The sequence below is a fragment of the Podarcis bocagei genome, assembly GCF_964188305.1.
Source record: "Podarcis bocagei genome assembly, chromosome: 13".
In the NCBI taxonomy this organism is placed as follows: Eukaryota; Metazoa; Chordata; class Lepidosauria; order Squamata; family Lacertidae; genus Podarcis; species Podarcis bocagei.
The window spans coordinates 48095015-48118037 of record NC_138138.1 but is presented as its reverse complement, the minus strand read 5'-3'; the positions used below and the strand labels follow the sequence as shown (position 1 = coordinate 48118037).

At 45.3% G+C, this 23023-nt stretch overlaps 2 protein-coding genes and 2 long non-coding RNA genes across 5 annotated transcripts; all 4 read right to left on the bottom strand.

Annotated features, from left to right (window-relative positions):
- Nucleotides 1-246: 246 nt before the first annotated feature.
- LOC308570771 (olfactory receptor 6J1-like) lies at nucleotides 247-1218 on the bottom strand (the record flags this gene model as incomplete). The annotated part of the gene is made up of 1 exon (XM_081165686.1): nucleotides 247-1218. One exon carries the CDS (start codon nucleotides 1216-1218, stop codon nucleotides 247-249), a length of 972 nt encoding a protein of 323 aa, XP_081021812.1.
- A 1936-nt stretch (nucleotides 1219-3154) lies between these two features.
- On the bottom strand, nucleotides 3155-6782 carry LOC308572156 (olfactory receptor 6M1-like). Of its 2 annotated transcripts, none has more exons than XM_081168103.1 (2): nucleotides 6335-6782; nucleotides 3155-4419 (listed from the first exon to the last, which is right to left on the bottom strand). In XM_081168103.1, the coding sequence occupies exon 2, from the start codon at nucleotides 4391-4393 to the stop codon at nucleotides 3395-3397; it is 999 nt and encodes a 332-aa protein (XP_081024229.1). In that variant the 5' UTR covers nucleotides 4394-4419; nucleotides 6335-6782; the 3' UTR covers nucleotides 3155-3394. The 2 variants fall into 2 exon arrangements, with proteins under 2 accessions (XP_081024229.1, XP_081024228.1); XM_081168102.1 differs by having other exon boundaries at nucleotides 6339-6782.
- A 3684-nt stretch (nucleotides 6783-10466) lies between these two features.
- Nucleotides 10467-13505, bottom strand: LOC308572383. The gene is made up of 2 exons (XR_014001750.1): nucleotides 13201-13505; nucleotides 10467-10887 (listed from the first exon to the last, which is right to left on the bottom strand). It is a non-coding gene; the product is annotated as an uncharacterized lncRNA (long non-coding RNA).
- A 1113-nt stretch (nucleotides 13506-14618) lies between these two features.
- On the bottom strand, nucleotides 14619-18645 carry LOC308572292. The gene is made up of 2 exons (XR_014001673.1): nucleotides 18043-18645; nucleotides 14619-14923 (listed from the first exon to the last, which is right to left on the bottom strand). It is a non-coding gene; the product is annotated as an uncharacterized lncRNA (long non-coding RNA).
- Between the last annotated feature and the right edge of the window lie 4378 nt (nucleotides 18646-23023).

The following is a 23023-nucleotide window of genomic DNA, read 5'->3' as shown; positions in this document are numbered from 1 at the left end:
ATTAATTGAATTGGAACACAAAAAAGGGAGGTATGAGGAGGTCAGGGAAACAAGGATATGAATGCAAGATATGGAAAGATTGATTTTTTTATTATTATTTTCCTTTTTTCTGTAAGTGTACTTACTTTTTTATTCTGTATTTTTCTTGTATTTTTATTTTTGTCTTTTACTTTTGTATTTATTGTTTTTATGTAATTCCTCTTTCTGAAACTTTAATAAATATTTTATAAAAAAAAAAAAACTTACTTAAATGGGCCTTTTCTTTTGCAAGGAGCCCCAAGCTTTTTGAGTGACCAACACCTTGTATTGTCTCAACACATCTTTCAGTGCCTGCTTCACAGTGTCATTTTTCAATGTGAAGATAAATGGGTTCAGAAAGGGGCAGACGATGGTGGTGAGAACGGCAGGCACTTTGTGAACTTCCAAGGTCTCTTTCTGGGAAGGTGTAACATAGATGAAGATGCTGATGCTGCAGGAGATGGAGATTATGGTCAGGTGTGAAGCACAGGTGTTGAAAGCCTTGGCCCGGCCAGTGGAGGTGGAGATGCGCATTACCGCTGAGATGATGAGCATGTAGGAAAACAGAGTCACAGTCAATGAGCATATGATCACAACAGCAGACAGAAAAAAGTCCATCAGCTCAATGAAACTGGTATCACTGCATGACAGTTCCAGCAGTGGGCCGCTGTCACAAAAGAAATGATTGATGATGTTGGACCTACAGAATGACAATCTGGTGATCAGGATGGTGGGAAAGAGGACCGAGAGGAATCCACCCAGCCAGGAACCCACCAGCATTTGAATGCACACCTGGCTGTTCATAATGGCATGATACTGCAGGGGTCTGCAAATGGCAGCATATCGGTCATAGGACATGGAGGTCAAGAGAATGAACTCCACCGTGCCCAGAAAGAAGTAGAAATAGGATTGGGTCATGCAGCCAGCAAAAGAGATGGACTTGTCGTTGGAAAAGAGGTTCCACAGCAACTGTGGGCTGATGGCCGAGGTGAAGAAGATATCTAGGGCAGCAAAGTTGCCAAGGAAGAAGTACATTGGGGTGTGGAGCCGGCTGTCCACCAACACCACAAAGAGGATGACCATGTTGCCCAGCACGGTCACAACGTAGAGGGCCAAAAAGAAGAGGGCGAGAAGAATCTCTTCGTGGCGGTCAATGGAGAAGCCCAGCAGGATGAATTCAGACACGCTCTGGTTCTCCATCAGACTTTCCCCTCGTCACTCTCAGCACATTTTCTTGAAGGAACAGTAGAATGGTGAGAGTCAAAACTTTGAACCCCAAACACAGGTGGTGCTTTACAATCCTTATTCATCTTTCCCACCAAACTTTTTAGGCATTTATTTGGGATGGGATATAAATCTACTAAATGACTTTAATCAAATACACAGTTATGACAAACATGAACATTTACTTACTGTAGCAAGCAAAAATCCAGTCATGTCCAATACTGGATTTGTAGGCATGGTTGCAAGGAAGATGCTTCTAGATACTCAATGTTATTTTGTGTTCTGTCAAGAAACCTGCTGTCTGTCTATCAAACTGGATTTGTAAAATACTCCATTCTTCAACCCTCTTTGATCTCAACTGCCCATGTTTACTTAAAAGATGAATTCTACTGAAAAATCTTCCTCCCTCCATGCTCTGTAGCCAGTAACCCGCCCATTTGTAGTTAGAATTGAATTGTTTCCAACGTGTGCAAATGAGAGAGGACAGATTTGAGGAATCTCATTTAGTAATGCATTGAGAGTCTGAAGTCATTAGTGGGGCTCTAGAGAGACAGACTCCAGGGATATTGTTAGAATAATTCTCTAATACAAAAGTTGATGTGGTAGTCGATGAAATGGGAATTTCATTTAGCTCTTTTGAACCAGTTCCTTTCTAACAAAATCATCATCATCATCATCATCCTATTCTCCCTTTTACCAATGTACTGTGCTGGAATGAGTGTTCAATTTCAGGTGGAGAGTTTTGGACTCAAAAAAATGGTCTTCGTCTATGAAATGCACTGGGTGGCCTTGGGATAATCACTATGTGTATCTCAGCCGAACTTACATCACAGGGATCCTGAGTGGAAAGGAGCATTGGAATAGAACACAGCCCTGTTGCATCAAGTCAAAGGCCCATCTAGTCAAGAATTGTGTTCTCACTGTGACCAGCCAGATACCCATAGGAATAACTGCACAATAGAATGTGAACACAACACAAGTTGTCATTCCCAGTGACTGGTATTCAGGTGCATACTGCCTTTGATGGTGGGGGCAGAACATAGACACTGTGGATATTGAATAGCCCTTGGTAGTCTTCATGAGTTTGTCTAATCCTCTTTTAAAGCTATCCATTTGCTCAGTCAGGATGCTTGCTCTGCTGGGAGCAACTTCCTTAAAATGGAAAACTGGGAGCAGGGGGTCAAAGCCTTGCAGCAGTGTCAGGCAGAAAGAAGTTGAGTTATTCTCTGGCTCAAATCAAGATCCAAGCCAGAGAAGAACTCAGGGGATTATAGTGTTCCAACTTACATTCAAGATGAGTTTTATGAGTTGCTAAGAATCATAAGCCAAGTGAAGGAATATTCATATCATGTCTCTAATATTTTGCCAGATGAATAGGATGAGATGTGATGAGAATTCAGTGCATACTCAAAGGTATGCAGTACCAGCACTTTTTTTCTATTAAAAAGCACTGTTTAAAAGAATGCCTATATTTGCACCATACAAGATTTGGGCATGCAAACTTTAAATTAATTCAAATCAATATAAATGTAATTTTGTGAAAGTTAGCAAGAATATCTATGACAGTCTTCCACCTCAAATTCTTCCCTTGAGAGATTCTTCTCCTTTCTCTCTCCTGCTACCTGCAATTCCAGGCCAACATTTCTTGTACATCAGCAACTGTGCCTGACACACACAAAAAATCACTCATTTTGTGTGTTGACCACAAGGGGACAGTCCTTCTCAGTGTGCTCAATTCAAACTTTCAGCTACTCATCTGGACCATTCAACATGTGTGAATCATGGTCTGGGGCTAGGGTCTGACAGTACACAGTGCAGCAACTTTGTTGAAGCTAAGCAAGTCCAGGACTGGTCAGTGCCTGGATGGGAGACCTCCTGGAAACCATATGAATGTTGAATGGAGTTTAAGACATTTGAGATGTAAAATGTATTTATTAACGTAGAAGTAGAAGTAAATAAATGGAACTGAAAGTGATTCTTGGGTTACAATGAGTAAATCATCTTGCTCTGGGGAAGAAAGAAGAATATACTTGTTTCATAAATAGAAATTAGTCCAACATTGCCTTGAAGGTACTCAGTGAAGGAGCTCCCATCCTTCCCTGTGGAAATGTAGCAGGACCCCCAAGACCTACATCCGGTCACACCAGCAGGTTCACATCTCACCTGCCACAATTTTGTGAAAGTTCTTCCCAGTCTTTTCCTTTACTTCTTCCTTGAGGCACAGTCCTCTCTTCCTTGCAACATCTCGAAGGGCTTCCTTGACCTTCTCATTCCGCAGGGTGTAGATGAAGGGGTTGAGCGATGGGGCTACCACACTAGTCAAAAGAGCCACCACTTTGTCCACCCTTTCAGTATAGGTGTGTGTGGTGCGGACATGCATGAAGATGTGGCTGCCATATACTATGGTGACCACAACCATGTGGGAGGCACAAGTGGAGAAGGCCTTGCTTCGACCTTGCACGGAGGGGATCCTCAGAACAGCCAGGGTGATCAAACAATAGGAGATGACAGTCAGAACCAAGGATCCGAGGATGAGCCCCCCAGCCAGAACCAAGTTGATGGTCTCCACCCATTCGGTATCGGTGCAAGCCAGGTTCACCAAGGGCATGCGGTCGCAGAAGAAATGGTTGATGACGTTGGAGTCACAGTAGGGTAGACCAGTGACCATGATGAGCGGGCCAAGGATAGTGAAGAAGGCTGCTACCCATGTCCCACAGACCAGCTTAAGGCAGAACTTCCTGGTCATCAGTGCTGGGTAGCGCAAGGGGTTGCACACGGCTTGATAGCGGTCAAAGGACATGACTCCTAAAAGCAAGAACTCAGTAGCCCCGAGGAGAAAGTAGAAGTAACATTGAGTCATGCAACCAGCGAAGGAGATGGTGTGGCTTCCCCAGAGGAACCCGGCCAAAAGCTTAGGCACCGTCACCGTCGTGAACCAAATTTCTGCAAAGGAGAAATTGCGGAGGAAGAAGTACATGGGGCTCTGCAGGCGATGGTCAGACAGAGTGATGCAGATGATGACCGTGTTTCCTGAGAGTGTGATGAGGTAGTTGGTCAACACCAGGAAGAAGAGAAGCAACTGCGTGGAAGGTTCTGTGGGGAAGCCCACCAGGTAGAACTCCCGCACGGCTGAAGAATTGGCATAAGGCATGGATGGATAGTCAACTCTGGTCTTTTCTGCAGGGGCAAAACAAAATTCGCAAATGACATTCAACTCCGGATGGGGGAGAAATCAGATTGTGTTCACATTTAAAGGAGGAATTATTGAATTTGAGTTTCCTGAAACTTTGCCCTCGTACAGTGGTACCTCAGGTTACGTACTTAATTTGTTCTGGAGGTCCGTTCTTAACCTGAAACTGTTCTTAACCTGAAGCACCACTTTAGCTAATGGGGCCTCCTGCTGCCGCCGCTCCATCAGAGCACGTTTTCTGTTTTCATCCTGAAGCAAAGTTCTTAACCCGAGGTATTATTACTGGGTTAGCGGAGTCTGTAACCTGAAGTGTATGTAACCTGAAGCATATGTAACCCGAGGTACCACTGTATATGCATTTTGGTACACATTACTGGGCTGAAGAATTGCGTTGCAAATTTCAGAGAAGTATGGCTGTGCTTTGAATCACATTTCATTCTAGAAAGTGCAGATTGGGCAGGTTTACCTTTAAATGTGAATTGAATGGGTTTCTGCCCCATCCCTTGCTGAGCCCCAGCTCTCTAACAAAGATCTATTCTACCTTCAAGAGGCTTAGGATCCTCTGCTTGGTTTTGTGTGCTCACTAACAGTGTCAAGGGAGCCTGATGATTTGGAGGGAGCAGAATCCAAACTGTACATATTTTACACTCTGACTCTAAGTACACCTCTGCAGATGTTCATCCCATTGAAATCAATGGCATTACCTCAACCAAGAGGATAAAAACTTTATAAAAGAATGGGGAAAAAATATAAACTATTTAGGAGACCACTGTAAGCAGATGGAAACATTAGCGGGAATTTGATTTCACTTGTTGTGTACCAGTTACCATGGATAATTATGGATTGATATAAAGGTTGGAGTATCAAAGAATATGCAGTATTAAATGTTTAAAATTGGACCCCATGGAGGAGATGAGGGGAAGTCCTGAGATTCAGAGGAATTTCTGTTTATGGATTTATATTTGGATAACTTTGTATTTGTAAAACCAAATAAAAATGTTTTCAAAAAAAAAGGAGAAATCAATGGCATTACCCCTAACTGATGATGTGAGGAGCTTCTAGCAGGCCATGTCATTATGACATTCCAATGAAATATATATCACATTGCTCATTATAATCCCTTACCTCAAACAGGTGTGCATTCTACAGCATGGAGCACATATATATTTTGTAGAATCTGTTTTTGTTGTTGTTGTTGTTGTTGTTTGCTGTGTTTAAACTACAATTTTATTTGTACAGCCCCTGTAGAGCTGTTTGATCAAGTAAATGTGGCTCCTTTTTTTGTCAGTGAGCCAGTAAATATGTTAGCACATGGGTAGGCAAACTAAGGCCCGGGGGCAGCCCAATCGCCTTTTAAATCTGGCCTGCAGACGGTCCGGGAATCAGCGTGTTTTTACATGAGTAGAATATGTCCTTTTATTTAAAATGCATCTCTGGGTTATTTGTGGGACATAGGAATTTGTTCATTATTTTTTTCAAAATATAGTCCGGCCCTCCACAGGGTCTGAAGGACAGTGGACTGGGCTCCTCCTGAAAAAGTTTGCTGACCCCTGTACAGTTAGCAGATGCATAATATTTCTGAGCATCTTTGAATGGTGTGTATGATTTATTTCATTTTAGTTTATTCAGACGTGCTTTCTATATCTGCACATATATAATTCAGTGCTCTGTGTGAATAGAGCCCAAAGGCATGTCCAAAGTCCGTTTTGGGGGCCACCTTTATGCAGCCCCTATGGCAGTTTTTTTATTGGGGTCAAATCCTTAAAAAAAGCTCAACAAGCTCATTCTTAAATAAAAGCTCAACAACTCTGCCCTCACGCATGTTCACTTCATCAAATCTGGCCCTCTTTGAAAAAGGTTTGGGCACCCCTGCACTAGAGAGACCATAGCAATTCCACATACCTACCCTAGTGCTCACAGCCAAGATCACCCCTCAGAAGCTGTTTTGTCTTCCATCACAGAGGCTGGGTGAGGAAGGTCAGAAGCAAGGTGATGTCTTGACAAAAGAGGAAAAGGAGGATGAACTGTGTGCATACGAGAGACACAGGCAGACGGATTAGAATGGGGCTCAGCATCAGAGTCTTAATGCTTTGGTGAGGATCATTTCCCTGATTTCAGAAGCGTTTAAATGAAGCAATTCTCCAGGGGCAGAAATCCCAATAGAAAAGTGGCTGTTGAAAAAAGATGAAGTATGTAAAGCTAATCTAGGATTCATTGGCCCGAGATGTTGACATGATAAACTTATTGCTTGAATGTGCAGAAGCTTCCTGCATTTAAGTGATCAGAGCCCTTAAGCTACAGTTCCATGAAAATATTAAATATTTCATACTGCATATAGCTATCAAGGATAGCTTCACTGCATTATATATTCACAACACCCCTGTTAGGTAGATTGGATTGAGAGACAATGTGGATTTCATCACGTGTTTTAAGATCAGATTGGTGTTTGGTTTGGCTAGGAATCCAGCATTTCCTTAGTACTTTGCCCAGCTTAAGCCCATGGTAAATACAATGACAAAGAGGGTATGAAACCAGGAGAAATATTCATGGCGGACTGCACAGTTTCTTGTGTAGGCTTGAAGATGCTCGAGAACTGGAGTTTTAACTCTGTAACAGAGCTAGGAAGACCGCAGTGCCAAGCTCCAGAGAGCTGTGTCCTCCATCACAGTTTCACAGAATTCCATGCAGTCCCAGAGGACGCGGGTGGCGCTGTGGGTTAAACCGCAGAGCCTAGGACTTGCCAATCAGAAGGTTGGCCGTTCGAATCCGCACGACAGGGTGAGCTCCCGTTGCTTGGTCCCAGCTCCTGCCAACCTAGTTCAAAAGCACGTCAAAGTGCAAGTAGATAAATAGGTACCGCTCTGGTGGGAAGGTAAACAGTGTTTCCGTGCGCTGCTCTGGTTCGCCAGAAGTGGCTGAGTCATGCTGGCACATGACGCGGAAGCTGTACTCCGGCTCCCTCGGCCAATAAAGCGAGATGAGCGCCGCAACCCCAGAGTTGGCCACGACTGGACCAAATGGTCAGGGGTCCCTTTACCTTTTAACAATAATAATAATAATTTAATAAAGAGGCCTAGAGTTTGAACCTCCCTGTGTACATGCACCAGTAGGTCGCTGCATCACATTGGAATGTACCTTTTACCAGAGGCAAAGCACTCTGAGAAATAAAGATGGTGACCAGAACAACACAAGAAACTAAGAAAAGCCCTGCTTGATCAAGCCTAAGGCTCATTTAGTCCAGCACTCTGTTCTTCACAGTGGCCAACCAGAAGCCTGAACACAGGATGTGAGCAAAGGATGTGGTATTTTCAGAGGCATAAGACTTAGAACAGTGGAGGGAGAATATAGCCATTGTTGTACATAGCCATTGATGTCCACGATAGACTGTCTGGTGCTTTGCTCTGCAATGCACCAACTTGGTTTTAAAAAAAGAGGAAAGACATTGTGGTTGACTGCCACTAACGGGATGCAGTTATTTTGGGATGACCTTGTGCCATACTGGTGCCACTGGTTCCACACAATAAAACAGTCCTTTGTGTTACATCAGCATCTTGCAATATGCTGCCTTATGGTCCATTGTCTTTAACATTCAATACTTTTACACCTTGCATTGATGTATCCATTGGGGTCTAATAATTTATAATAATATTTTATTATTTATACCCCAACCATCTGGCTGGGTTTCCCCAGCCACTCTGGGCAGCTCCCAACAGAATAATAATAATAATAATAGCAATAAAACATCAAACATTAAAAACTTCTCTAAACAGGGCTGCCTTCAGATGTCTTCTAAAAGTCAGAGAGTTGTTTATTTCCTTGACATCTGATGGGAAGGTATTCCACAGGGCGGGCACCACCACCAAAAAGGCCCTCTGCCTGGTTCCCTGTAACCTCACTTCTCGCAGTGAGGGAACCACCAGAAGGCCCTCAGAGCTGGACCTCAGTGTCCAGGTTGAACGACAGGGGTGGAGACACTCCTTCAGGTATACTGGACTGAGACTGTAAATGGGGGTAAATGGTGTTGGACTCCAGGAAATCAAAGGTATTCAGATTCAGCTCAGAATCTCTACTTGACCACGTGATGCTATCTACGGTTGAAATGTACCAACTTTCTGGAATCACCAGAGTAGTAAGTTTCATTGAACTATGCTGGATGTTGCACCTGAGAATATAATTAGTAATGAGCTACAAAACTTTAGTCTAAGATCCTCATTCCCTTAAGAAATTGCCCAATTAAACTTTGTGGTGAACTTCTTTTAAACAAAAAACAAAAAAAACAGGACTGGGAGCTAGCAGCTCATAGACCTAATTAAGAGCAAGGGATCCCCTGGGTCAAAGAATATCCCTGGACAGGTGATCCTCTCCTTAATTAGAAGGAGCTTGTTTTTCCCCCAGTCCCCCTTAGTTTATTTTAGGGGGAAAGGAGAGTTTCCACAGATTTTAAAAGTCCCACCTGAGAATGGTTCTGCTTCTCCCTCCCACTGTCTACTGATGAAATAATCCTATTTCTTTTATGTTTCTTTATATCACTGCCAACAAACTGCTAGTAAAATAAGCATCCACTGTCCTAAGCCACCCCTAATATGGTGAGGGCTTGTAGACTTGTCCGTGATGCACAGCAGTTAGGCATGTATTGCTTCAAAACACTTTGGCCCTGACTTTCATTAAAAATATATTCAAAATATATTCAATTGCATATATTTGTGTGCACCTCACTGTGTTTACCCAAGGTTGGGTGTCCTTGGAATGAAGGTCAACTCTAACGTTTGGCCTATTTTCCTCCATCCTAGAATGAGTGGCATGTCACCAGGTGAGGCGGAAAAGGGGCTCAATTTTAAGATGCTGATGATGGATACTTAGCTGAGCAGCTAAGGCCACTAGCTAACAAATAAGCCTTCCTATATGATGATGGTGGTGGTGATGATGGTGGTGGTGATGATGCCACATATCTGACTGGTTTGCCCAAGCCACTCTAGGCAACTTCCAGTAAATTGTAAAACCTCAAACATTAACACCTTCCCTATGCACGGCTGCATTCAAATGTCTTCTAAAAGTCCGTTGTTATTCTGTTTGACATCTGATGGGAGGGTGTTCCATGGGGCTGGCGCCACTACCAAGAAGGCCTTCTACCTGGTTCCTGGTAACCTCACTTCTCTCAATGAGGGAACTGCCAGAAGGCCCTCGGATCTGGATCTCAGGCTGACCAATGGGGCTGGAGATTGGTTCAGCATCCTATTCTGAACCTCTCTGGGAAGAAGATCACAGGCATAGAAGGGAGCTATGGTTATCATCAAGACTGATCCTCCAAACCTTTAACAATACCAGTGGTACCTCGGTTAAGAACTTAATTCGTTCCGGAGGTCCGTTCTTAACTTGAAACTGTTCTTAACCTGAGGTACCACTTTAGCTAATGGGGCATCCTGCTGCCGCTGCATGATTTCTGTTCTCATCCTGAGGTCAAATTCTTAACCCGAGGTACTACTTCTGGGTTAGTGGAGTCTGTAACCCGAAGTGTTTATAACCCAAGGTGTTTGGCCGTACACCCATATACAGCCCACATCTTCAGCGCCTGCATGGGCTGCGTGTCGGTAGCACCTTCTTCAACCTTCCGATCCCAGGAACGCAGGAACAGCAGCACAGCATTCTGCTGGAACAAGTCCTGGTGTAGTGGACTCACATTTGCTATTGTGAGCACCTCAAAAGCAGCAGAGAAACAGAAACAAAACTGTGGAGGTTTTGTTGCATACCTAATTTTAGGTACAAGAGAGTCAGCTCTCTCATACTGCCATCTAGTCTCTAGACAGATCAAAGAAAACAGGCACAAGGCTAGGGACGGAAGTCTGGAAGAATGGTCTCAGCCCCCTCCTTTCTCAGAGACAAAAAGTAAAACAAACATGATCTGGTGATCTTTGCAATGGGAGGGATGAAAATACTGACAGGGTTTGTAACCCAAGGTACCACTGCATGTGTTTCTGTTTTTCACAACTGACATAGCCATGGTTGGAATAAGGAGACACAAAGGCATGCCGTGAGATGCTTCTACCAGATGTTTCATTTTATTCTCCCCTCTGGGTGCCATGGTCAAGGTTGAGGTGGGGCAAGGGATGCCCTTCTGCCATGATCATGCCGTTAGCCAGGTATCGGAGGGGAGGAGGAGGAGGTGGACCCACAGCACCGTCTCTTGGGACCTCATACCACGTGGGGGGAGGCAAGTCTTCTTCTGCCACCATGGAAGAGACGAGGTTCCCCATCAAGCGGTGATACCTGTAGTTCTCTTCGCGCTCGCCCCCATCTCCGGCCACCCACAACGTTAAAGAGGACAGTGGAGGACAAGATCTCTGAGCCGCCCGGCGGAGACGGGCACCTCTACGCCCCCAGGAAGACAGCATCTCCTTTCGAATGGGGTCCAGGTCTTGGTAGAATATCTCACTAGGGGCAAGCGATATTTCTTTGGGCTGGAACAAAAGGTTTGAGGTGAAATGGCTCCCTTTCTTAGGTGGAGTGGGGAGAGACAATCAAGAACAATAGCAAATTGCAAGGTACAGTGGACCCTCAAGTTACATACCACTCTGGATACGTAACTTGTGGGTTGCGAATGTGGTAAACCTGGAAGTGTATACTTCCGGGTCTCACCGGGCACGCATGTGCAGAAGCACTCTATCGCACCACACGCATGTGCAGAAAAGGGCGCCTCCAGTTACGGACTTTTCAGGTTAAGTACGGACCCCCGGAATGAATTTAATTCGCACCTGGAGGGTCCACTGTATTTGACATCCTTGTTTCCCTTTGGAAATCCTGGTGGTTAAATGGAAATAGACAAATGGGGGGTCATGTTCAGCGCCATCCAGTGGCTAAACTGTATAATGACACTTATCCATGCATACACAATGGTCATATCAAGAAAGGTTTTGAAAGTATGACATGCCTAATGGTAGGCCACATTCATGGATGGGTTTGACTTTGTTAATAATAATAATAATAATAATAATAATAATAATAATAATAATAATAATAATAATAATAATAATAAAAATACACCACCCATCTGGGTTTTGCCAGCCACTCTGGACAGCTTCCAGCAAAATATATAAAATAATAAAATGGCAAACGTTAAAAACTTCCCAATACAGGGCTGCTCTCAGGTGCATTCTAAAGTTGTATAGTTCTTAACTCCTTGACATCTGAAGGGAGGGCATTCCACAGGTTGGGTGCCACTACCGAGAAGGCCCTCTGCATGGTTCCCTGTAACTTCACTTCTCACAGTGAGGGAACTAGCAGAAGACCGTCCAGGCTGAATTATGGAGGTGGAGACACTCCTTCTTCAGGTATACTGTTTCATAGTGATTTCTCTTCTTTTCATGGTATTGATTGAAAAGTGTCTGTACTTGTTTCAGAGTACGAATGCAATCATTTCAGTTTGTTACAAAATCACTTATGCTGTTATATAAGGAAGGTGAATGAACTATATGCTAGATTGAGTCTGGCCTAATTTGAAATGAAACCATTCCACTTCATTTTGCACACACATACACTTTTCAAGAATTGAGGCGAGCAATGGGTGTTAGGAAGTGGTGTTTTTAACTTGAAATAATCAACATGAATGGGAGTCACCTTCATGTAAATGGGTGCATAGGACAGCCCAATAAATGCACTTTGACCTTCTCTTTAACAATAAATTGCAGCCTCTAGTGATATTCAGTTTAACTCAAAGCAGACTAATTGCAGCAAGAGAGGGGGGGGGGGGAGAAAAATCTTGACTTGGGTCATCCTGACAAATGTGCTTCAAAAATTAAATGATATGTTCTCATGCTTCTCATGTTTATGCATTTTCTGTTAAAGATCTTCATTTGAAGGTCTTTTTTTAAATGCAAAATACTAAATTCACCATTAGTATTGTTGCTTCATACCTTCTGTGAAGACCACCAATGTTCGACTGTGCATCTCCCGCAATCACAAATTTCTTGCCCCTTTCTAAAATTAATTTACTGGTGTGTGTGTGGTATTTTCCCTTTTTGTAAATCTAGCAAAGAATAAAATGAAATCAGAATTAAGTTTTTCTCAGCACTTGCCCTTCTTCTGAGAGGAAATGCTCTGCGGGGGCACACAGAAAAAGGGGGGTCAAGGCACATTGGTCAAGCATGCCCCCTTGTCCCCCATGACTGAGGGAGCTTTTTTAAGGATTGAAGTTGTTGAGGTTTATGAAAGATTTTACCACAGGAAATAAACTGCCAAAGGGGCCAGATTAAACTGACCAATGGGCCGCCGAAACGGATTTTGGACATGCTTGATCTAGGGTGAGAATGTGGCCTAAGAAGCTATTATTAATTATTATTATTATTATTATTATTATTATTATTATTATTATTATTATTATTGAATTTATATACCACCCTTTACCTTGAGGTCCCAGGACGGTTCATGGAACAAAATCAAAATATAAAACCACAAAATATATAATCAAAAGAAAAAAACAACTCCATAACATGCCCCCCAACTCCAACCCCCCCCCACACACATTTAAAAAGGGCATAGGGTGTCAATCAGATCAACCAAAGGCCTGGTTAAAAAGGAATGTTTTTGCCTGGTGCCTACAGGTGTATAATGAAGGCGAACATCCCTGGGGAAAGAATCCCACAGGCAGGGAGCCACTGCAGAGAAGGCCCCGTTCTCGTGCTTCCACCCTCCGGACCTCTCAAGGAGGCGGCACATGAAGAAGGCCCTTGAGACCCAACGGCCCTGCAATGCCACTTCCATACCCCAATACTCACTGCCCATTGGCCTCTCCGAAAGAACTTCATCAACCCCTGACTTCCCCTGTCTGGTTTCTCTGACTTAGGTTCTTCATCGCCTGTTGCCTCCAGCTTCCTTCCGGAGGCCCAGTTCCCCATTCCAGGGGGCTCACCCCCCTCTTGCTGGGAGATGCCCTTCTCCCCTTTCTCCGGCTTTCCCCTATGTGGCCACCACCACTGGGGCTGAGGGCTGTGGTGGGGATGGAGCCATTGTGACCTCAGCTGGTCGCTGCCAAGGAGATATTGAGACCTATGGCCTTGACTCCAACCTCTTCGGGAGCTGTGCAATTTTGGCTGTCTGCATGAAGAGGAATCCGTCCATCCCTTGTCGGACCAACACAATTCTTTTTGTTTATTTTGTCTGAAGAGCAATAGTGGGGAACTTCTTGCTGCCTGAGAGACCTTCCAAGGGCCACACGCCAATGGCAGGCAGGGCCATAGGCAAAAGTGGGTGGGGTGATTATGCAAATGTTACTCTGGTTTAGCAGGCTGGTTTCACTACATCTCTCTTTGTCCTCATAGAACCGTAGAGTTGGGAGGTCACCTAGCCCCAACTCCCTGCAATGCAGGGATCTCAACTGGAGATTCATTCAGGCAAGCAAAGTTCAAGGACACAATCCAGCCAGGGGAAACTCCACTTGGCGGCAGTGAGAGATGCATCCGTGGGATTGCTCTAAGGACCAAACAGAGAGGTCAGCAGGGACAGACGTTCCCTATCCCTGCATTTAGGGGATGACCTATGCCATGGAAGTCGGAGGGGACATTTCCAAACTGTCTTCAAAGGCAGCCCCAACTATAACACATTTCCACAATCTAACATAACAACAACAGCTTTTTATTTATACCCCACCCTTGCCGGTTCAAAAACTGGGCTCAGGGTGGCTAACAACAAATTTAAAACACTTAATTGTAAAAGCAGCATAAAATACAGTATAAAAACATGAATAACAATAAAATTCAAAATTCTGAAATCAATTTAGGGTAAATAAGCATTAGATAATGCCCAGGGCTAGCTGGCTGAATTGGTCCTACTTAGGTAAACCTAGAGTTTACCAGTCTGTACAAGAGAAACTACACTGTTGGCCCTCAGGACTCAAACCCCTCACCCTTCTTGAGTGTTTTTGACCTGGCTGGAATGCGTTATTGAACTCTGAAAATAGCTCTTGCTTGTCTGGAAGCAGCAGAGGGAGAGCAAGGTATGTGTAGAAACTAGTCCACTGTACAAAGTTTGCCCCATTTTGCTACTGGCCCTTCTGACTACTTCATGTGGCCCCTCAAAATGTTTGTGACTCTTGATCCCCACCTTTGGTGTGAAAACACCTCACCACAAAATGTATGGCGGGGGACCTCCCTTCTTACCGACCAACAATGTAATCAAAATGGCCTGGAATGAAGACTTAGCTCTCAGATCTTTATTGTCCAGCAAAACGCACAATTTACCCCTTCAAAATTCCCCCCCTACAGCCCCTCAGAACATTGTCAGGTTTTTCCATCGGCGCTTGATCTCACGGGCTGCTTGATCCAGCCACCACTCTGCGTACATGACCTCCTGGAGCCAGAGCTGGAACTTCTCCCATTCGTAGGAATTCTTGAAATCCTGAGACGTCAGCTCCAAAAGAGCCGTCTCCAGCCTACGGAGTGTGGCACTGGAAAGTCGCAGGTTCCGATAGCGGAAATTCTCTTTCCAGCCTCTGACTTGCCCCTGTAACACAGAGTTGGTTACGCAACAGGATTACACTTTCATTTCTTACCACCTGTGGCAGGGCTACCAGGGGCAGATAAAGACCTTTGGAGGCCTTAAGCACTTAAAGGATTTTGGTGCCCCCGTACATATCTAATTCAAAACATAAACAATAATAAACCATAAAATAATATTTTATTTTTCGAAATGAAATGAAAACTATGGTAGGATGGAAAATAATGTGGTGGGGTTTTTTTGTATACTTCCACTTTATTAATTTTTTGATTTCCCTCCCTACGTTTTCTAATTGCAAAGTCTTTGATCAGATCTTCAGGGTACAGGGTTATAAAGACTAGGACTAGCCTCCTGAGAAACAGTTTCTATTCAAATGAGATTTTGGTTTTAAACACAGTGTAAGGTAGTCTCTATGGGAGTATATTGTATTTAATTATGGGGTACCATAGTTTTTAGGGGGCTAACTAGGCTGGGATAGCTGGGATAGCATGCTTGTTGGTTTCTGAATGTCTGATGTAGATTTTCAATTTCGTTGTTCTGTATGGGACAATGACAATAAAGATTATCGTATCGTATCTTCAAAACAAAACTTACATAACACATCTGCTTCTATGCTTAGTAAAGATAAAGAATTCAGCCTGCCTCATTGCATAGTTCTTCTGTTTTAATGTATTGGAACCTCGGTTTTCAAACGTAATCCGTCCCGGAAGACCGTTCGACTTCCGAAACGTTCAAAAACCGAAGCAGTTATTTCCAGGTTTCCGGCGTTCGAAAGCCGAAATGTTCGACTCCCTAGACGATCGAAAACCGAGGTTCCACTGTATATTTCAAATGAGAAAACAAATGGCTCCACTGAGCAATTTGCTTCACCCCGCCCCACAGCCAGCACAGCACACAACATGGAGTTGGAGCTGCTTCGGAGGCAAATGGCAAACAACAAAACCATCAAAATAAATAAATAAAGTGCAATGGAACGGGGTCCTTTGGCCTAAAATGGCAAGACAGGCTAGGGTGGAGGCCTGTCTACCCCCTTCTATGGATGTGGCAGCTGCCAGTGTGAAATGGGGGGGCAATGGGAAATCTGTCCCCTTCCCAGTCCTCAGAAATGGCACAATCCTGTGAGATCCAGAAGATCGTCAGCAGCAGAAGCAAAGGTGCCCTCCCACCAGCAGGGGCAGCACAGAATCATCACAGAACAATAAACCCGTAACACTGCGAGTTTCTCCCCAAGGTCATCTCATCCAACCCCCTGTAATGCAGTTGCCCGGTTCCACTGAGCAGTTTGTGACTATTTATGTTAAAAATCCAGCAATGGAAAATTTCTGTGGTGCTCCTCTTCCCTCGATGCCCTAAGCATGTGCTTATCTTGCTAATCCAATTCAGCGGCGACAGCCAGCATGCGGCGGGGTGTTGGTGGCAAGAGGCCGGGCACCCACAAAATGTTGTGTATGGGTGCCCCCAAGCCCCCCTGGAGTTAGCACCCCTATCAAAAGTAAGTACTTTTGATAATAAAGAGTTACTGTGTTTTTCTGTGTATAAGACGCCCCCATGTATAAAATGACCCCTATTTTTTAAACCCAAAATTAAGAAATTGTTTAGCTTTGGGGGGGGGAGTGGGGGAGGTCACTTCCACCAATCGCTCACCAGCCTGCCCGCCACTACTAACCCCTTGCCACAGCCTCTGCCGATCACGCACTTCGCTGCAGCCGCCAACTGTCTGCCCGCTCGCCGCCACCAACAGCCCACCCGCCCACTTGCCGCAGCTGCCAATCATCTGCCTGCCTCGCCACAGCCACCAATCAGCCACCCAATCGCCGCTGCCATTCTCCCGTTTGCTGCTGCCATTAATCGTACACACCCCTCTGAATTCACTATCCATGTATAAGACAACACTCAATTTTTGCCTAATTTTTTTTTTTTAGTAAAAAGCATTGTCTTATACATGGAAAAAATCGGTAGTTCCTGACTCTGGACATCCCTTGCCTGATGGCGCCATGACAGGCATTAACTCTGAATCGATATTGGTTGCGGAGTAGAAATAATTCCTTGAATGAGATTGGCTGCACCAACAAGCAAACTTTAATCTTACATTGACCGAGCATAATAATATCCGCGTAGAAAGCTACTGTTGGGGCCATAGCTCAGTGGTAGAGCATCTGCCTTGGATGTCAAAGGTCCCAAGTTCAATCCCCAACATTTCCAAGCAGGACTGGGAGAGACCTTTGTCCAAAACTCAGAAGTGACCCTGCCAGTCAACATGGCCAGAAGTGTGCTAGATCAGCCATCTTCAAACTTGGATCTCTATATGTCGTTGGACTCCTATCATCACCGACCGTTGGCTAAGCTTTCTGGGGATCAGAGTTGCAGTCCAGCAATATCTGGGGACTCAAGGTTGAAGAGCGATGAGCTAGATCAGGAGTTCTCAACCTGTGGGTCCCCAGATGTTGTTGGACTACATCTCCCATCATCCCTGAGCTCTGGCCTTGCTAGCTAGGGGTGATGGGAGTTGTAGTTCAACAACATCTGGGGGATCCACAGGTTGAGAAAAGCTAAGTTAGATAGACCAGTGGTCAACATAAGGCAGCTTCTTGGGTTCCTATGAGAAAAACCACCCATGCCCTGTGGCTTGTGGCAATGAATCTTCTGAAGATGTCCATCCAATGGTAAAGGTGAAAAGGTAAAGGACCCCTGGAAGGTTAAGTCCAGTCAAAGGCGACCATGGAGTTGCAGCGTTCATCTCGCTTTCAGGCCGAAGGAGCTGGCGTTTGTCCATAGATAGCTTTCCAGGTCAAGTGGCCAGCATGACTAAACCACTTCTGGTGCAACAGAACACCATGACGGAAACCAGAGCGCACGGAAACATTGTCTACCTTCCCGTCACAGTGGTACCTATTTATCTACTTGCACTGGTGTGCTTCTGAACTGCTAGGTTGGCAGGAGCTGGGACAGAGCAACAGGAGCTCACTCCGTTGCAGGGATTCCAATCAACCTTCTGATCAGCAAGCCCTAGAGGCTCAGTGGTTTAGACCACAGCGCCACCCACATCCCTCCAATGGCATGTTAGTTAAAACATCAACTCTCACGTTGCCTTCCTTGTCTTCCTCCTTCACTTCCCCCATACTCACAGCACAACAAATCCTTGGCCAACAGCAGTCAAACAGGTCCAGCTGTTTCTCCGGTCTTCTTGGGCTGCTGGATGTTGCCTGGCTGAGCCCAACTTGGGAAGGAACACTCCCCATCAGCCCCCCAGGGTGCTGGTTGGGACGGAGGCTCTGCCGTGGCTTTTGCTATGTGGAATGAAAGGAGTCCTTCCCATGTTGCTCTGGTGGCTTCAAGACCCTGCCTGACCTCACAATGCAAAGGTGAAATCACAGAGGAACCATGCACACTATGTCTGCAATATCTATAAGGGTTGTGAACAGGGCCACAACCCAAGGTAAATCATGCCTGATCTGGATCTGCCCCCATATCAATTCAAGGGTGGGGCTCATGTTTAATTCGGGTTTCTAATTAAAGATACATTTGGGAGGGGAAGCAAGGAGACACTAAGTTCTGTTCCCTCCCTCTCAACCACACTGTGAGCAGGAGGGTTTAATCCTGCTGGGGCAGCCTGCCTCTACTTCCTGACTGCTGCCTCACCTTGTGACAGGGACCAGATTCTTCCAGGTGACTCGACTCAACCTAGGGCAGCCTGGGGCTATCTCCACCCAAGTGGGATGCAGGTGGCACTGTGGTCTAAACCACTGAGCCTCTTGGGCTTGCTGATCAGAATGTTGGTGGTTCAAATCTCTGTGAGGGGGTGAGCTCCTGTTCCAGCTCCTGCCAACCTAGCAGTTCGAAAGCACACCAGTGCAAGTAGATAAATAGGTACCACTGAGGCAGGAAGGTCAACAGTGTTTCCTTGTGCTCTGGTTTCTGTCACGGTGTCCCACTGTGCCAGAAGCGGTTTAGTCATGCTGGCCACATGACCTGGAAAGCTGTTTGTGGACAAATGCCGGCTCCCTCGGCCTGAAAGCGAGATGAGCACCACAACCCCATAGTCGCCTTTGACTGGACTTAACTGTCCAGTGGTCCTTTTCCTTTACCTTTTTTTTTTTATCACCACCCAACTCAGCAGAAGCGCGAATCCTTCTGGATCGGCTTGATTCTGATCAGGGGCTAATATTTAGCCAAATTTGGCGCACAGCCCTAATATATACCCCTTACCCAAAAAAACAGGATTTCCAAAAGAACATGGGGGGGGGGAGGATATGCAACAGAACTGATCGTTTGCTCTTCAGTCAATATTCCGCTGACTGATAGATCTAGTGGTTGGAGTGAACTGGTTTGGTTTAACAAATTTAAATGCATTACCTCAAAAATCTCCAAGCTATGCCAGACAATAGTGACCATAAAGGCCGGGTGATAGTAATATGAATTAAGTTAATTTTGAGGTGGGCTGCTTTGAATGATTTTTAGGTCATCTTCAAGTTCATTTTCTTGCTTGTGTGTTTTTTGTTTCGGTCCTTTAAGCATGAAGGTCATAATTGTTGCAGGAAAATAAACTTAAATGTTTTGCCATTTTGCGCTTCAACCTAAAAGGGTCCAAGAGAAAAAAGAGACAATGGGGGGGGGTAGGATGTCTAATTTAAAGAAATTCCCTGGCCCTGGATATGCAAAAGAACAGTTATGGAGAAGTAAGTGTAAAAAAGCCCTACTCTATCCTTCATTGCCTCAAAGAAATAGCTGCAGTGGCTACTTTAGTGACTAAGAGTGCTCGGGCCTCAGAGTTCTGAGTTCAAATCCTCACTCAGCCATGAAGCTCACCTTGGGTCAGTCACTGTCTCTCTGCCTAACCTACAGGGTTACTGGGGTACCTCGGGTTACAGAGGCTTCAGGTTACAGACTCCGGTGCTAACTCAGAAATAGTACCTCGGGTTAAGAACTTTGCTTCAGGATGAGAACAGAAATTGTGCGCTGGTGGCGCGGCAATAGCAGGAGGCCCCATTAGCTAAAGTGGTACCTCAAGTTAAGAATGGACCTCCAGAACGAATTAAGTTCTTAACCCGAGGTACCACTGTATTGTGATGACAAAATGAGGGGAGAACCAAGTACACCCCTTGAAGTCTGTGGAGGAATATAAACGCACAACCAGACAAGGCTAAATATTATTGTCACTCCAGAGGAAACACGGAAGACATGAAAGCTGTGTGTCCACAAGATGGCCGCTGGATGGCAGCAGAGGATCTAGAATGGGAAGAATAAAAGGTGAAAGCAGCAGCAGCAGCAACCTGGATGGCAATTTTGTCTCCTGCCTGAAGAAGGAGGAGGAGGATGTCTGTAGAGCAGGAGTCATGAAGCCCTGGCCCGGATCAGTCTCCACCCAAGCAACCCTCCCAGCAAGACTGCACAGCTTTGGATGACAAGAAGGGAGTGACATTAGATATGACTAGGAATTGTTGTTGTCATTTAGTCATTTAGTCGTGTCCGACTCTTCGTGACCCCATGGACCAGAGCACGCCAGGCACTTCTGTCTTCCACTGCCTCCCGAAGTTGGGTCAAACTCATGCTGGTAGCTTCGAGAACACTGTCCAATATCTCGTCCTCTGTCGTCCCCTTCTCCTTGTGCCCTCCATCTTTCCCAACATCAGGGTCTTTTCCAAGGAGCCTTCTCTTCTCATGAGGTGGCCAAAGTATTGGAGCCTCAGCTTCAGGATCTGTCCTTCCAGTGAGCACTCAGGGCTGATTTCCTTCAGAATGGATTGGTTTGATCTTCTTGCAGTCCATGGGACTCTCAGGAGTCTCCTCCAGCACCATAATTCAAAAGCATCAATTCTTCGTCGATCAGCCTTCTTTATGGTCCAGCTCTCACTTCCATATCACTAGGAATAGCACCCCTGAAATATGCTGCACGTGATCAATGCCCAAATTCTCTTTTTCCCTCCAGACACAACCCGGGCCTTGGGATCCCAGTTTGTACCTTCAAATGCGACTTCCTCTTCCAAGGCAGAATGGCAGACCGAATAGGGAAGATTCCTCCTTTTTAAATTTATTGTATTTATACACAGTCCTTCCTTCATGCGGCTCAGCACATTACCCCCTTCGCCACCCACGTTCTATCCTCACCATAAGACTGTGGTGTAGTTTCGGTTGTGCTCTCTATTCTTCCATCTCTCCAGACCAACGTAAGGTCCTCTATAGTTGGACTGTAACTCCCATCATCGCCAGTTAGCATAGCCAACGGCCAGGGATTATGCAAAGAGAGGAACTGGAAGGGGCTGGCAGTGAAATCTACTACTTAGGGTAACAGTGCACAGAGACTTGATTGGTTTTACTTATTTTTCATTCACACTTCATCTTTCCTTCATCATGCAACTCTTAAGTGATGTGCATGGGGGCAGGAGGTCTCCCATCCAAGCACTGACCAGGCCTGGACCTGCTTAGCTTCAGCAAATGGGTTGCATCACGTGCCTCCATGCCACAGGCTTTGGCCTCCTTCGTTTCTGGCATTCTAAGTCACAACAAAACAAAACCAAGACTTAGCAACTCCCCACCCCCCACCCCCCGCCGAAGATAACTGGACATTTTGAAAGCTAGTTTCCTGCAGTTTGAAGCCCATGGCTCAAAATATGGAGTGTACATTCTCATGTGTTGAGAAGCTGTAAGTATTCCACCTCCCTCCCCAAAAAATAAATCACATTTAACAGAAATAAGCTGTCTCCGATGTTGCTTATTGAAGTCCACCAGATGGCAGCAGAGTTCAGCTTTATGCCCCCATACTTTCAGGTGGTACTTTCAAGTTTCTCAGGCTATGATCACATTTTAAATTCAAATGTGCATTGAATGCTGTTTTTCCTATGTCTTTTGACTGCACACCCCTTCCTCTCCCTGTTCACTGAGCAGTGCCCAAGTCAATCTGCAACTGAGCATACCCCACCCACTGTGGCCAGCATGACTAAGCTGCTTCTGGCGAACCAGAGCATCTCATGGAAACACTATTTACCTTCCCACCAGAGCGGTACCTATTTAACTACTTGCACTTTGACATGCTTTCAAACTGCTAGGTTGGCAGAAGCAGGGACCCAGCAACGGGAGCTCACCCCGTCGCCGGGATTCAAACCGCCAACCTTCTGATCAGCAAGTCCTAGGCTCTGTGGTTTAGACCACAGCGCCACCCGTGTCCCTATTATTATTATATACCATATATTATTATATTATAATAATTCAACTTATACAGCACCCTATACATAGAGGTCTCAGAGCAGTTCACAACAAGACCACGACATATAAAATCAAACCAAAAGCAATAACCCAATACACCCCCCTCAAGCCACATTCTAAAAGGTTGTTAGATGTCTGTAGGATCAACCAAAGGCCTGGTTAAAAAGGAATGTTTTGGCGTGGCACCTAAAGCTGTATAATAAAGGTGCCAGGCGAATTTCCCTGGGGAGAGCATTCCACAGATGGGGAGCCACTGCAGAGAAGGCCCCGTTCTCGTGTTGCCACCCTCCAGACCTCTCAAGGAGGCACACGAATGAGGGCCTTGGAAGGTGATCTCAGGGTCCGAGTAGGTTCATATGGGAAAAGGTCCTTGAGGTACTGCGGTCCTGAGCCATTTAAGGCTTTATAGGTCAAAACCAGCACTATGAATTGGGCCCCGAAACTAACTGGTCGCCAGTTCAGCTGGACCAGAATTGGTGCAATATGCTCAAACAGTCTTGCTCTGGTGAGCAACCTGGCCTCTGAATTCTGCACTGGCTGAAGTTTCTGAACCGCCTTCAGAGGCAGCCCTATGTATAACACATTGAAGTAATCTAACCTTGAAGTTACCAGAGCATAGACAACAGTAGTTAGGCTATCCCTGTCCAGATAGGGGAATAGCTGGGCCACCAGCTGAAGCTGATGAAAGGCACACTGGGCCACCTGAGCCTCAAGCAACAGCAAAGGATCCAGGAGGATCCCCAAGCTATGAACCTGCTCCTTCTATCAAATTCTCAGGACTTTGTGCCCAGGACACACACACCCCTCTCACCACCCCCCACTCTTCAGCTTCAAATGCTACTTCCTGGCTGAAGTGTGTTCTTGACTTCAATAATGCCTTTGGCCTGCCTGCGTGGAAAAATGTGT

What these genes read in the sequence shown, in the direction of transcription:
- LOC308572156 (XM_081168103.1), bottom strand. Translation starts at nt 4,393, where the DNA reads ATGCCTTATGCCAATTCTTCAGCCGTGCGGGAGTTCTACCTGGTGGGC.